This window comes from Nycticebus coucang, chromosome 2 (genome assembly GCF_027406575.1).
Source record: "Nycticebus coucang isolate mNycCou1 chromosome 2, mNycCou1.pri, whole genome shotgun sequence".
Lineage (NCBI taxonomy): Eukaryota > Metazoa > Chordata > Mammalia > Primates > Lorisidae > Nycticebus > Nycticebus coucang.
Window position 1 is genome coordinate 75,031,878 of NC_069781.1, and position 16,213 is coordinate 75,048,090.

Consider the following 16,213-nt stretch of genomic DNA (forward strand, 5'->3'; position numbering starts at 1 on the left):
TAAAACACTTTAAAAAGACAGAACCATCATAAAATGCATAGTTTTTACTTGCATTAACTTCAGAAGCACTGCTTTGCTTGGAATTCACAAAGGTGAAAAAGCAAAAGAACAGCTTAAAAATGGGTCGTGGACTGAAGAAAGGAGAGATTCAGGGTACAAAAGGGGTTTAAATGGAAACATTTGGCAATAACCTCTTTGTGACATTTCTTTTGATGTTGCTTTGACACACTGTCAAAATCTTATATTGTTTTTTGGGATCTATGGTTTATCGACCAAGTTGGATTGGAGACTCAGTGAGGGTAAGAGCCAGCCTCATGCTTCTCTGTTGCAGGCTCTGTTAGCTTTGACCTATCAAATGAGCCCTCCCTAGTCCTGAGCCAGTCCTTCAGAGTGCATAAAATCACTTGGAAAGCTTGTGAAAATACAGTTTGCTGGGCACCCCCACGTCTAGAGTTTTTGATTCCATAAGTCTGAGTAAGTTCCCCAAATTTGCAATTCTGCCGGTTGTATCCTACAAGTCCCAAGTCTAGGGACCACGCTCTGAAAACCCTTGCTCTGGAGGATGAAATGTGGGAAAGTAACTTCTAGAAAAATACTATATAATCTGAATTTTGTCTGGGGGGTTGGCAGACTAAGAATTGTGCTGTGGTATATTTAGACATATTTTGTTTGTCAACCCCTACCAGTGTTATAGTGGCACGGCTTCTGTTTTGATTAAGAGTAAAATCATATAACCACCCATCTAAAAAAAGTTAAAATTCCGATTCCCAGCCAGCACAGGGCACATTTGCATGTATGTAGCTAATGTTAATGCCTATATATGTTTGCAAGCTTGCTTAATTTGGTGCTTTAATTTTCCGTATCCATTTATCCTCTTGTATTCATGTTAGTTTTTCACGCAAGATTAAGCTGAATTACTCAGTTTTATAATATGCACAAGTTTTTGCTGTAAAAATATTTTTGTGGGTGAGTATAAACAATTCCATACCCCACTGAGGAGGAGAAAGAAATAGTGAGGCTGGGCAATTGTAGCTCTAATCTTATTGGGAAAGTCTTGATTGTCTTTATACTATTATTCCTCCTTTTCCTCATTGAATATTATTTTCCCAGAACTCAAATGGGATATGAAAATGGAGGGTTGGATCTACTGTAAGGTGCACCCCAAGTAGGTCTTAAAAGGATGGATGGTAAGACGGAAAATTCAGGGTGGAATTTCTGGAATGAGAAGCTAATACTTCTTGTGGTTAGGAGGTTACAGGTTAAACTTCTGAGTCCAGAGTTCTGAATTTCTGCTTCAACTAAATTTACCTTCTAAGGAAAGAAAGAAATAAGTAGTTATATCCCTTTCATGTGAAGAATAAAGAAAAAAGAAACTGGACAGTCTCCAGGCATTCATAGTCATAGTTAAAGTTCCCTTTTTACACTTGTGTGGGCGCTAAAAATAAATGTTAGGAATGGCAGAAGACTCTAAATTGAAGGACATTAATGAATTAACTTGGATATTATTTGTCATCCCTTATAGTCATAAGAGAGCATATTGTAGGCACTGAATAAAGAGTGTCTTGGAATTTTACTCATTCCCTACAACCAGTAGCACTGCCTCAGAAGGCTGGTTTTAGACTAAGCACGTGCCCTGGCCATGACCAGCACCATTATAGTTCTGCCTTGATAGCAGGCATTGATTCCTCAGAAGTTACAGCTGCCTCCTTGGAGTCTTCACTTTCTTCCCTAAGTTTCAAGGCTTACCTCACTTCCAGGACTCCTTGTTTCTGGTGGTGACCTGAGCTTGCACCTGAAACTGCTCTGACTATCCATTGGCTCTGGATTTCAAAGTTGAGTCTTCCCCTAGAGTTTCTATTAATGCCTAACAACATCCCAACAAATCAGGGGTTTGTAAGCTTCCCTGGAACCCTTTTCCTGCGGGTGTAGAGAAAGTTCTTATTTCCACCTTCTGAGAGTGAGCAGCTACAGTAAATGAACTCTGCAGTATCCAAAGAAAAAGAGAACTCTCGTCGATGTGCATGGGAATTTGCTCCTCAAGCTGGTTCACAGGGGTGCTTATCAAGCATTCCTGATACTTTCCATGGTGTACTTCATGGAAAATGTAAGGCATCAGCTGCCCTGGAAAGTTTTATAATTAGGAGAGTTGTGATCTAGGATCCGTGGTTCTATAGCATTAAGGAAGTTTGGGGTCACACCTATATGAAAGAAAAGGATGGGCAGTATACTGTATTTTTATTTCCTAAATTATGTTACTAACCACTTCTATACAATCCATCTGATCATCTGTGTAGCCAATCTATGCCCAAATATAACATTTATAAGTGAAAATGTTACTTCTTACTCTTCTAACTCAAATTTTTTTCTTACTGAGATTAGTTGTTGGATTAAATGACATTAGAAGTTATTAAAACATAGTAAGTGTTCAGCATCTATTCTAGTTCTTGTTGCTTTTATCCAAATACTAGAAAAATACATGTTATAGTTTTATAAAGCAGATAAGGAACAGGTGCCAAAACTTACCCACAACCTTCATTTTTTTTTTCTTTCAGGGAATGAGAAGAAATGTAAACCTAAACAAATTGGGAACTTAATCAGCATCATTCAGTAGACAAGAAGAAAACTAAAATATATTTCTTTACATTTTGTATTCCAGTATTTTTCCAATAGTTCACATGACATTTTTTAATTAAAGAAGTCTACTATAGGTCTCTAAAGAAAAACACACATCAGAATCAGAAAGCTATCACTTGGGTGGCAATGCTCCCAAACACATGACGTCAACATTGTGTTCCGATGGTTACTAGGGGTGAGGGTCTTTCAAAATAGTGTGGGAATTTTTGTTTTGTTTTTATTTTTTAAAGACAAATGCACTGTGGCAGAAAGAACATGGAGCTCGATCTATAAACTCCAATCCTGGCTCTCTACTCCTAGATGTTGAGTTTGAGGAAATTACTTTTCTTTTTCTTTTTACCTCCCACAGTGTGCCGGTGGTAATCATACTCCCTAGCACTGTTGTGAGAATTACAGCATAGGAGTTCAGTATACTCCCCACCAACTGGGAGATGCTCAATCAGTGCATCCTTCTTTTCTTCCTTCCTCTTCACTTCAGTGAACTACTTGTGAACCAGGTTGATGTCTACAACGGAGAAATAGGACCATCCCTTACATACTCAGTGCTACTCCTTGGGGTTCAGCAATAGATGTCTTAAGATAAACAGTCCTTCTAAGAATTCAAATCAAGATGAGGACTTGGAATCTCCATATTCTAAGACCCATTTCCACATCTGGACATTACTTTTTTTTTTTCTGTTGCTGAAAATAGTACAGGTATGCATAGACAGCTTAGACAGAGTGCCAGAATGCCTGTTGGAAAAAATGAACTTAATGAACAGTGAATTTGTGAAGGTGAGGCAGGTGGAGGAAAGAAGGAAATGGATTGATGGCCGCCACGATGCGGTTTTGCACAGTCATTGCTCATTTGCTGAGCCTTCGTCTCTCCCCATGTCATTTTGTAACAGACTCTCCCATGCTGTGCCATTTATCTCAAAATATAACATATTCCAAGGTGTCTAGAAAACTGTTGTTGACTATTTCCTTACCTCAAATTTAGTTTCCACGTTTCAAAAATGGTTCCCTGGTCTTTTTATGAGGGTTCTTAGTAGTTAACATGCAACAATTTATTACACCAAGGATCAGCAAACTATGGCCCAGAGTCCAAATCTGGACTAACCCCTATTTCTGAGTGGCTTGAGAATAAGGATGATTTTAATATTTTTAAGTGTAAACATGTAGAAAGATTATTCGTCTTTAGGTAATAACATGTCTGAAGAACATACATGTTGCCTCTTGCCTGCAAAAACCTAACGTCTTTACTATCTGGCTCTTTACAAGAGGGTTTGCTGATCCCTGCTTTACACTTCCATCTGGAACATTCATCAAAATGACTGAGTAAAATCAAGGCAGCCATAAAGTGAATTAATTAAAATGAATTAAAGAAGAGAATGTATATAAGACAGTTTAGGACTATGCAATACGTACAGGTTCTGTTGATCCCCATGATATTTTATATTTAGAAAATACTTTTAGTAGTCTTCAAGCCCATGGATTTTCAGAGACTTTTATTAGGCTTAATATTTAAAACAGATAATATTGAAGCTGTTTGCATTAAAAGGATCTGGACCATTTGTGTTACCCGATGCTTATAGTCCTCCCTGCAGTATTCTAGGGGACCCCCTAACTAGTGGCCCTCAAATGGAATAATTACCGATTAAGTCATCAAATTGCAAGGAGATGTCTGCAGAGCCAGCAGAGACCCTGGTGGGAGGGTATACGCTGTGGGGAATGTGGCTCCCTGTAGAAAGAAGCTGCCAAAAGACAGGCAGGGCTTGGTACCATGAACCGAAGGCTGACAGATCAGAGGGAGAGTCCTGGTTTTATTCTGCATGATATTTGTTTTCTCTAAAAAGAGAAGTATTTCAAATATTTGGATATCAAAGGAATATTCTTTCTAAAATCTAAGTCTCTCGTAGCCATATAAATTAATGCCTATCAGTAATGCCAAAAATCAAAATATTGAACTCTGGGGACCGTTTGGTCACATGCTAACAGGAGCGATGCTTGCTTCCTCAAAATACATTTTTTGCCAGCAACATGGATGTTTGAAATTGACACCACTGAATATTGAATCCTCCATTCCACAGGGAGAGAAGAGCCTTTAAATAAAAACTGCTTGAAAAAGGCTGTACGTGGACATAAATTCTTAATAGCGTCATGTAATTTATCAGCATCTATCTTGAGAGTAAACTAGGAGGTAGCACTTAAGTGCCCAAAGGCAAAATGGAAGAGTGTGGTCAGAGTGTGAAAAAGGAGGAAAAGGTTCTCCAGAGTCACAACACAACCCGCTTCATCCTTCATCCTTCACAGCTTTGCCTGGAGGCTGGCGATAATTGCAGACTTTGCTTCCTCAGTATACCATAATCCCCCCAAAAGGGCTGCTATTACTCCACTTTATAGATCTAGGAAAAGGAGAAGTTCCCCTGAGAGAGTTCAAACAGAGTCAATAGTTCAGCCCTTGATTTTGGCTGGAATAATATTGCATTAAGAATTAGATTGGCTGTCTGTGCTGAAAATACGTTTCTAAGAAACCATCACTGTGAAGTGTTTTCAGGAGTCATGTGAAGGTGGAGGGGATGGGTCTGTCCTAGAAGGGTCCATAAGGGAAGGTGCACCCTTTGCAATCAACATGGTACAGGTAGAAGATAGTAAAGGGATGAATAATGAGGAATTAGAGAACCAGTATTTTTTTTATTAAAACTGTTTTTGTGGCTAAGTAAGACTTTATTTCCGAAGAAAGTGATAAGGAGCCTTCCTGGGAGAGCTTCCAGAAGTAGTTGGCCTTGCCTGCACCATCTTTCTTTTTTCTTTCTGCCTTCCCACTTGGCCTCAAATGGGGGTTGGTATAACGCACAGCCCAAGAGGAAATGATGGATTTCCCACAGGGTAGTCTGACTCTGGCTTGTTCAAATTATTTTACTGACTTTCTATGTCATGAGCTCTTTTTAGGGTGAGTAGGTAGGCAGGTTGACAGGAGAAGGGAGGAAAAGTAAGGAACGAGATCCCGGGTTAGACACGCCATGCGTTGTCTGGAACAATCCAAGAGAGTTGCATGAAATGTTGGTCCCAGAGAAGTTGAAAGAGCTGCCAGATGATGCCATTCTACGTGTAACAAAATGTCTTTGTACTGAAAGGCAGATGTTTCAGGAGCGTTTCCTAACCTGAAGTTAATTACACCTGGTATTTCAGAATGTTTGATGGTAACCATTGGCATTTCCGTGAATGACACCAGCCATTATCTTCTGGTTATATCGCAGTGTATTCCAGCAGGGCCTGTGAGTGTGTATCCTCTTCCAAACGCTAATAACTTCTTCCCTGGCTATAAATCCAGCTGCATAGTGTGGAAATGTAATGTAATTGGGTAGCCTACACAAAAGTTTGGAGCTCATGGGGGAATATCTATTTGTAAGAGAACCCTGAATATTCATGTGACTGTCCAGACATCAATAAATTCTCATTTTAGCTTATTTATTTCTGTTCCCCAGTGAACAGCAGCACTCTTAAGCTCAGAGTTAATAGGCATGTTCTTCAGAGCTGTGCCCTCACTTACCTTAATATAATGTCTCCCTAACACATTTGTTTATCCGTTGCCAGGTACTCTCCCATCAGGTGACATGAGTGTGTTTTCTGTGTCTCAGTGCACTGGAGACAGTTGCCATTGTTTGCCATCAATTAGCTTGGGGTAGTATGTCAGGGATGTGTAAGTGGGTGTCATTTGAGTCTGACAGCCACCCGATCGGTTGAGAAGGGATTGTTTCATTATCCTCTTATCAGGGCTGCTGGATAATGATACTCTACACTGCAAAGTGGGGAGGAAAAAAGAGACAGGCAGAAAGAATAGGTTTTTAGGGATTGGCGATATTAAAATTATTCATGCCGCAGGAGCAGAGAAAGATTAGAGAGGTGACCATGCAGACCCTTATGAAACTACTTTTTCCTAATACAGGTGGAATGTGGAATGATGCCCTTCCTGATAGGAAGGGGGGAAATGCTCGGACATTAGGAGGAAAGAAAAGGAACAACTAACCCCTTCTACTCATAGGCAACAAGGCAAAGATGAGCTGAGGCATCTCTCCCATTCTCCAATTAATCTCAGTGTCAAATGCAGCCTTCTAAGTAACCCTGAGGGAGCGGGTGGGGGTGTGGGGAGACTTCCCTTCCTAGGAAATTCTAGTTTGTGATTTTAGGTCAGGAGACCATTCTCCATTGAAGGACAGCGCAATTAAATTATTCCAAGGGGAAATGCAAAGAATTGCAGAAAGTATTAGGGCCTAAATTTTCACCTTTAGGACCCAAAACTCCAGTCACCCTCAGTGTCAGTCACTTTCTTCAGAAGGCCTAAAGAGAAGTCTTTCTTGAATTCTGAAAATTAACCAGGGCTGGATCTTTATCCTCTTCAAGAAAGAAACAAAAAGAAGTCCTGAAAATGTAAAAATACTTTAAAGTAAACTAAGCTTCAAGAGGGACAATTGTGTTGACATCTTAGTAACAGCCCATTTTCACTCCTTCACAACGTGCAGTCAGACACGAACATGACTTGTTATCTTTTAAACTGAAATGTATTTGGGGTTGTAACTCAGAGGTGTGTATACCTTGTGCAAAATAAAGTACATTTTAACCCTGTGAGGATTCTTTTGCAGGCCCTGAACACGTTACAGCATCTCTCATTAAAAAAATGAACAATAAAAAGTTTATTGAGTATAACGTAGAAACTCTTCTGCACTTTAAAATAACTCCAGTTTACAGGTTATATTTACATGCATTCTTCCATTGGTAGTTTAGATCGGAAACCAAACTTTCTTGGAAATGTACCATTTTTGAGCAACATTTATGTCTTTGTCTTACTCTAATCATATGATAATAATTATGATAATATAAATAGCCAAATAATAGCAACAGTGGCTGCGGATCACTGAGTTACAGTCCAGGCACTATGCTAAGTGTTTTCTATACATTACATAATTTTCCTCACTGTCCTGTGAGGTATTATTCTTACTTAGGATGAAGAAACTCAGACCTAGGTTAAGTGAATTGCCAAGGAAACATTGCTAGTGATTTCTAAGGCTAAAATTCAAATCCAGGTCCACCCGACTCACGTCACGTGCACTCCATTCTGTGAACGACCACCCTAACACTGTATAGAGTGCCCAATCTGCAGAGGCCAATGGAACCAAAATTTCCACTGCAATTTAACTGTTCCTAAACCCTTCCCAGGTCCATAATTTTCCTCTAGGAAGAGAGAGACACAAAACTGAGCTCACCATTTACATAGGTCTTCTCATCCTTTTTAACATCTCCATGAAAGCCAATTTACTCTGATTTCATTGATTAGTTTACCTCTCTGTGCCTTGACCCTGGAAATACTGCTCAGGAGATGAATGGTAAGCCCATATCTCTTGCCATGTCCTAGCCACCACGCAATTAATGTCATTTTCTCCAACACTCATGGTAAGTGAATCCACAGGCTATGGATAAGATTGGTTCCTTCTTTCCCATGAGAACAAGCCTAACAAGAGGCAGCAATGCCATGGCTGTTCAGCAACCCAGAATGGCAGCTCCAAGTACAGATTTACAGAGCAGCCTAGTGGCTGCAAATCTGTACAGTAAGCCTCTTCTTGGTGCCTTATTGACGGGTGGTGGCCTTTCAGCCCAGAAGATGGTGATTGCATGTCGTAAAGGGTGTGTATGACTGATTGCTTGTGAGTAACCTCTCCCCGCGTGCCTTCTTTTCTCACCAGTGGATCAATATGTCTCTGACAAGCATCTGAAATCTTTATTTGGGGAGAAAAAGCACATTTCTTACCAGCTGTTTGTTTTCCCAAACAAATAATTTAGTTAATTTCTTGCCTGAATTAATTTCCGGAGCTGGAAAATTTCCCTCATCACTGCTGAGTTGCTTTGAGGATGGGCAGAAACCAAAATGGAAATATCTTTTTTGTATTCTAACCTGCACTTGGATGGTTGTAGCTACTTGTGTGCATAGGGTGGGGTGGGGAAGGAGTGCCTCGTGACTTCAAGAAGCCTTTGCAAACTGTGCAGGGAGTCTGATCCAGTGTTAACATTCTTGTGCCTTTTCTTGAATCCATTTTGCATTTGAGAGGTATTATAGGCTGGTAGTTAGGGTCATGTGACCAAAAATCTGGTTTCATAGGCTAAAATTCCAGTTGTACTATTTAACCATCATAAAATCCAGACTGGATAACTTAACCAGGAAGCAGATTAGGCCTCATGTTTCTCAAAAGTCAACTGGGGAAAAGTTTTTTAAGCACTTGGCATATAAATAAATACTTAATAAATCTTAGCTATTGATTCCAAGGTGTGATACAGCAAGCAGATGAAATGTAGTTGAAATATGGCCCAGCACCTAGTACTCAAAGTGCAGTTTCAAGATTAGAAGCTTCAGCATCACTAGCGACTTGGGTAGTTTGTTAGAAGTTCAGAATCTTAGCACCTCCTACCCCCAAGACTTGGGAATCAGTATTTTACCTTGTTGATTTGTTTGTACATTAAAGTTTAAGAAGCAGGCCTCTAGCTACTCTTATAGTTTTGAATAGGAATGAATACTGGCTGTTTTTAATAAACTTTAGTCTGACAAACCCTCTAAAATGATGCAAACATAGTTATGTGCCAATGCCTCTGCTGGCCTTCCTGTGTTCTGCTGATAGGCCTGAGACAAGTGGTCTTTTGTGGGGGGTGCTACTAATATACCTTGCCTGCTCCTGTACACAATGTACACACTGTGAATCATCACAGCTGAAGTAACCCCAGATGCTCTGTCCTCACCCATTAGAAATACAGATTAATAGTTTTAATTAGGACAAAGAGAGAGCTGCCTATAAATCCAAAATAATCTGACCTAGTTAAAGGTGCCAGCCTCAAATGGCCTAGTCCAATAGTCAGTGAGATGACATCTAAAAGCCACATAGATAGATGCTGGTTTATCAAAATTATAATGCCCAACTGAGCCACCTCTACCTCCCTCCACTGGAGATGGGTGTGGGGCTACAGTAAGCCAGGTCCCACAGAGAGAAAAAGCCCAGAGCTGTAGGGAGGCTGCTGGTCCTCTGCTGAAAGCAGGGCCCACGTATTCATCTCAAGACCAGGCTTTTATTTCCTTGGGGAGTCCACCATCTCTTAATCACAAAAGCAATAAGGATTTCCAATATGTTCCTCTGCCATGCCTAATCAGTTGTTCCAGCTGCCAGTCAACAGCCAAGTCTAGAAGTTCACTTAAAAGCCCTCTTCCAGCCTTGAAAGCAGTAGTGACCCCTGAGTTGACACAGACAATGAAGGCTGCCCCCGTGGTCAGCCCGTGTGTGCAGGTTGATTTGATCTCACAGTTTTATTAATATTGCCCTGTATTCTGGAGGGATTGCTGGGGTTTGATTGATAGGCCATATTGTATGCCCAGTTGGTTGAGTTTGGAAAATCATTTTGAGTATGTAAGGAAGGAAATTCTTCCTTTTGCAAATGACATTGCACTTTTACTTTAACATGGAGATTTAGTGAGTGAGGCATTGCCTGTGCCATAGTGGCAATTTCTGAGAAATGTGGGTCTCTGCTAGAAGCCGAGGACAACCCTATGAAAGACACAGCTGCCTGATTCCAGAGAGGTGGAGGGTATGGAAGATGGGGATTGGATAAATGTTGGAAAGCTATGCTTGTGTCTGTTGTTATTTCCTCCAAATTTCTGGTCATTATCTTGGTCATAGGCAACATCTGCAAAGAGCAGTCATGGCCTGGACTCTGCAAGCAAAGTGCTCTGTGCAGACACTGACTTATAAGCTCCTATTAGGTTGTAGTCTTACCAGAAGTAAGATTTTCTTATACTCCTCATCCTATTTGTTAGAAAACAGAGACAAACCTCGGCCCCCGTATTACAGTGGTTACGGCACCACCGAGGGTGGTGGGTGCCAACCTGGCCCAGGCCAGCTAAACGACAATGACAACTGCAACAAAAAATAGCCAGGCATTGTGGCGGGTGCCTGTAGTCCCATCTACTTTGAGGCTGAGGCAAGAGAATTGCTTAAGCCCAAGAGTTTGAGGTTGCTGTAAGCTGTGATGCTATGGCACTCTATCGAGGGTGACATAGTGAGACTCTGTCTCAAAAAAATTAAAAAAAGAAAAGAAAAAGAAAACAGAGGCAAATCACGGGCCTCATTTTGCAAAAATATGGTTTCCTACACTGGCATAAGAAACTGTTGGGTATACTTTCCAAATCTATGCTTTAAGTTGAATCCTAAAGCCCTCCCTCTCTTCTTGTCCTGGGGAACCATCAAAGGACCATGGACTGTTCCTGTGCCTTTCACCAGCTGTAGCAGAAGAGGGAAGGGATATGGACATGTGTTTGGCTGTCAATCAATCATCACAGCTGGAGGGACCATCCCTGAGCCTTCAGCCTCGTACTAGACACTCCATGGGACTCCCCTTTTATCCTCCCCACCACTTGTTTCTACTGGCTATTGCTATGGTAACCAACTGCCCCAGGCCCAGCATGGCAGCACCTCCCTCATCTGCACTATGCACCTCTGGCCTTTGGCCTGAGGCCTCTCCATTGCCCAGCTGTTGGACATCTATAAAAACATTTAGACACCCTAATACATGTGCCTACTTGGAAATGTGAGTGAATTACTCATACTCTGTAGCAACCCTTGACCAAGGAGGAATGAGAGTTGGTGTATAATGTTCCTTTCTGCCCCTGTTGTACTTAATGAGCACGGAGATGGATCCCACTAGCATTTAGATTGTGTTCATCTTTGTTCACTCAACAAAGATGGATTGGTGCTGTGAGATATAAGGCACCAAGGACATCTTGTTTCCTAGTTTATTCCAGGACCTAGCTCTGAGTCTGCCTCCTGTAGTCACTCCTTAAATATGGGTGCAATAATTGGCTGCTAAGAAAAGAATGAAAAGACACAACTTTGCACACAAAGTGAAAGTATTAAAATAAGCAGAGAAACATAGAGGACATTAAGGCAAAAGCACAGGAGTAAAAATTATCATAATATATTTGAGATGTTCCCAGTCGTCTGGTTTGGCCAGAACTTAGGGCATATTGTGGGGCCACAAAGAAGAGCCTTGGACACTGTTCAGTGCCCTACTCTAGGGAGTCTTGGTGTTTTGGTACAATTGATGCATAGAAGTTTGTTTCCCTCACTAAATCGCAAGGGCAGGGACTCGTATGGTAGAGTGATGAGCACATAATAGGCATTTAATAAATACTGAATTCAAAAAATAAAGGTTATGTGCTGGCTGGATGGATATGCATACAAGGTGAGCAGATGGGTAGATTATGGATGGATAAATGATGGATGATTGTTCCTGGGCTGTTAAATGGCACGAAGGAGAGCCCCTAGACCAGGCTTAACTTCGAAGGAGTGACAGGCTACAAACAATATACCTTTCTCCACCTCTTTCATTGCAGCCAATGCCAATTGTGGCTATGCAGCTAATCTACACCTCTGAATAGCCCCATTCTTTCTGTTGATTCATCAGGAGAACACAGTGTACACATCAAGTTTTCCTGTAGCCCACTGGGTTGTCTCAACCAGGGGCAATGCTTCTCTTGTGATAAGCACACACAAATACATGTAAAAACACTTCCAGGGGGAAAGAATTGATAGAAGCATTCAGCAACTACAAAATAAATAGGAGAGCTCACATTTCTATACTAAAGCGGGGGTGGGGGGTGGGGGAGGAAGTTAGCTGTGTTTTCATAGTGTCTCTGTGACCTCTTATTATTTCATTAGATTTTGGAATAGTGTATAAAACACCAAGCTCCATGCTGAGAAATGCCAGTATTGAAACTATTGCCACAGTCAATCCAAACAGCCTTCTCCCCTGGGTAAAATTATTATTTGGAATACAAGCAGAATTGTGGCTCCCTGAGCAAGCTGAGCATAAATGAGGGTAGTGATTCATAAGGTGACTCTAGTGAGTTTGCAAATGTGCAACTTTTACAGAGGCTGATGCACATGATGGCAGCTCAGCCTTGCCTTTCTGAACTGGTAAGCATTTCAGACCTCACTACCTCCTTAGGACTTGGAGGGCTGTGGTGGATACAGGCTTCTGAGGACAAGAGTCAAGCTGACAGAATGCTGATTTACCAGAAATAAACCCTTCAAATCAGATCACACCCCTGTCAGTAGCTTTTTGAGCGGGAAGATGGTAATTCTGCCTCTTCACATGTTCCCTTAAATACTTGAACTCTTGTCCCATTGGATTAAGCTTTTGGGGGCTGGGTCATCTGGGGTATGTATTCTACCCTGGAGAGGTTGGGAAAAGTGGTATTGGTCTAAAAATACAACTCCCTGAACTTTTAAACCCTCAAATCTTTTTGATAACACCACTTCTGTTTCTTAATCCTGAACCTAATTTCTTTTACTTTATTTTAAATCCCTTTCTTCTTTGATATTGGTAGAGTAAGTTCAAAAAGAGCTGAAATGTGTATAAAGCTCCCCCAGCTTTGTACAGAGGAGGAAGTTAACGAGAGTCAGCATAATGATGCTGGTGTGATTGTAGCATAATGAGATGTCTACCGAGTGGGTCCCAGATACTGAGAGAGCCTCTCTGGTAAGATTTTGAAAGTGACAAGCCCTGGTTTCTTTTGTGACATTGCACCAATTAGCTGATCTAAATGGGCACATATTCACATTTGGGGTCATATACAGTTCTCAAAGGTGAGGCTGCCTCTGCAAATGGAACTCTGACTCCCCCTGTCATAATAAGTAACAGGGGAGGAAGATCTGGGAGCTGAATTTGAAGTCCCCCTTTTCATATTCTGAGAGAATTCCTTTGTGATGAAAACCAAGTATATTGATCACACTATCCGGGAAATGCCTGGGGTCAGTTAGACTCTTCGAAGGGTGTAGGCTCCTACATTCACACTGGAATGAAAGAAGCTCTGTCCTGGGTACCCCCTGATTTAGCAGTGACAGAGAGAGACCCCAGCCTGACCTGCAGTGGCTTGCTGCAACAGTGAGAGGAGGAAGAAGGCCAGTGTCGTGCCCTCCTCGGTCAGCTGGCCACATATTCTGTTTCCTGATGACTCTCGTCCCCGGTCACTGAAAGGCTGTAACACAGAGCCCTCCACACAGTTGCGAACAGTGCAGGACCGTCAGCCTGGAGCGAGCTGCACGTGAGCTCCCGAGGAACCTGTTCCACCATGAAAACAAAAGCTGTGTATACCCAAGAAGGGGAGAACTGTTCCCTGAAAACCACCCAGAGAAAAACAAACAAGCCCCTAAAATATGCTTGCTGTCAGCCTTCGGGATTTAAAAACTGCGGGCTTCACCGGGGCGCGGTCTCATGCTTGTTCTCCTTAATTTCAGCTCCCATTTTCTCCAGCAATCATTCAAGCCGAAGCGGAACAGCTGCTGGGGCCGTGCCACCCCCACATCCTGTCAGTCACCCTTCTCCGGGACATAATGTACAGGGGAGCCCCCACCACCCCTCCTCCCAGGTACCTCCACTCACAGCTGTGGACGCCGGCGCTGAGAGGTAAGGCCATCTGTCTCTCCCTCCTAATAGGCGTCGCCGCCAAGCCTCCCTCCGTGGAGCAGGGCTTTGACAGTTGCTGAATTTTATTAATAACCCGTTGGTGGGTTGAGTTACCCAAAGGTGACATTTTAAAAGTACATAAGCGAAGCACGCGGACCAAATATCTCATTATCTGTTTTATTTATTCCATGGAAAACAAATGAAATGCTATTGGCAATAGCCAGCCGAAGTATCGGGTGGGAGAAAACAGCATCAGGATTTGTCTCTCTTTCCCACCCTTCCTCAGTTTGTCTCAGTAATGCACACATGCAGGTGGAAAGGCTTTCTAGACAGAAGCCGGGGCCCTCATCACAAGGGGGAGTCATGTTAGTTTGCAGAGTATAAAAGTGCATAGGCTTTCGTATGAGGGACCAGAGAGGGGCTGTTCACTGAATACTTTATATGTTCTCACCCTCGTATAGGGTTCCTGGGGGAAAATGTTTAAATGACCATGAACTTCATGATATTTTTACTTCTTTCTTCTCTGTTGGCTCCAGAAACTTTGGGGGCCTTTTTCACACTTCTGATCTCTAGTATCACATGTGGTTCTGTGTACCACAAACCAAAACAAGAGTCTCTAACTCCTGAACCCCCATCTTCTGTCTCCTTTGGGAGCAGCCCTAAGTGAACTTCTCCCGTAGCTCTGGAAGGAGGTCGGATGCTCAGTACCTCTCTCAGAACCGCCCAGCACTCCTCCAGGGAGTAGAGCTCCTGCCACACCACTTGTCCATTTGTCTCCTGGCTGGAGTTGGCCTGCCCAGGGGTTACTCCCAGACAGCCACAGGGAAAACTCCTGTGCAATCACGGAGTAGTAGGTGAACAGAGTATTGCGTTGAATAGGCAGCAGAATTAAAGTTCTGAATCTTAGATTTCACCAGCAGTCTGTGGTTTCATCATTCTTGGCCTAGTCTATGGATTTGTTCATACGTATTTTTAAGTCTGATAAACCAGTAGTTAATGGGATATGCCTCTCTCATTATTTATTAATAGTCTTTTGTTTAGTGAACATCTCCTGAGTATCTGCTATATATTGGGCATTGTTTTGGATGCTGGGGAGAGAAAGATTATTAAAACCCATGTCCTTTACATGTTTTAGTGGCAAGGATAGATACATAAACAGTATAATAAGATTATTTGGATACATGATACCACAGGAGTGTAAAGGGGATGTCGCCAACACTGCCTCAGGGAAGCCGAGAAAGGCAGACACAGTGATGTAGGCATTGAAAGAAGACTAAGGCTTTTCTCTTTCCCTCCCTCCCTCCCTCCCTTCCTTCCTTCCTTCCTGCCTTCCTTCCTTCCCACCCTCCCACCTCTTCCTTCTTTGCTTCCTTCCCACCCTCCAACCCTTCCTTCCCTTCATTTTTTGAGACAGAGTCTCACTCTGTTGCCACAGGCTACAGTGCTATGGTATCATAGATCACAGCAACCTCAAAACTATGGGGGTCTGCCTATCCTCTCGCCTCTTAAGTAGCTGGGACTGCAGGTTTACCACCATGCCCGGATAGTTTTTCTGTTTTTAGTAGAAATGGGGTCTCACTCTCACTCAGGCTAGTCTTGAACTCCTGAATTTAAGCAATTTACCCACCTCGGCCTCTGAGAGTGCTAGGATCACGGGCATTAGCTACCACACTCAGCCTAAAACAAGGCTTTTCTGGCTGGATAAATGGGGAGCAGTATCCTAGACAGCAAGATGAACACTTGCCATGTGTGAGAATGGAGAGGACAGACATTAAGGGAGGCCTCGGTAATTCAGGGTGGCAGCACCCATGGGGTACGTGGCCGATGAAGTCACATAATAGCAGGCTGGCTTATGTAGAACCATGTTTTCTACTAAGGAATTTGCCTCTTATCTTACTAGAAATGAAGAATCATTGTGGATTCTTTATTAGAATAGAGACACAATCATATTGACATTATAGAAAAAGAATTTAGGTGACAAGATGATAGAGTAACTGAGTAAGAGAAAACAAGGAGTAGGCTCTTGTGGGCGTCCTTGTGAGCAAGATTACTTGAAGTAAGGAAACCCAGTAAGGATGGGGAGTTTTTATTTGAGAGC

General features: G+C 42.2%; 1 protein-coding gene across 3 annotated transcripts in view; it reads left to right on the forward strand.

Annotated features, from left to right (window-relative positions):
• The window catches only part of GLIS3 (GLIS family zinc finger 3), a 488,198-nt gene that overhangs the window by 425,039 nt on the left and 46,946 nt on the right, over positions 1 to 16,213 (forward strand). For all 3 annotated transcript variants that reach the window (XM_053573749.1, XM_053573755.1, XM_053573759.1), the window contains one exon: positions 13,947 to 14,115. In XM_053573749.1, the coding sequence (XP_053429724.1) occupies positions 13,947 to 14,115 (169 nt within the window). The remainder of the gene's footprint in view (positions 1 to 13,946; positions 14,116 to 16,213) is intronic.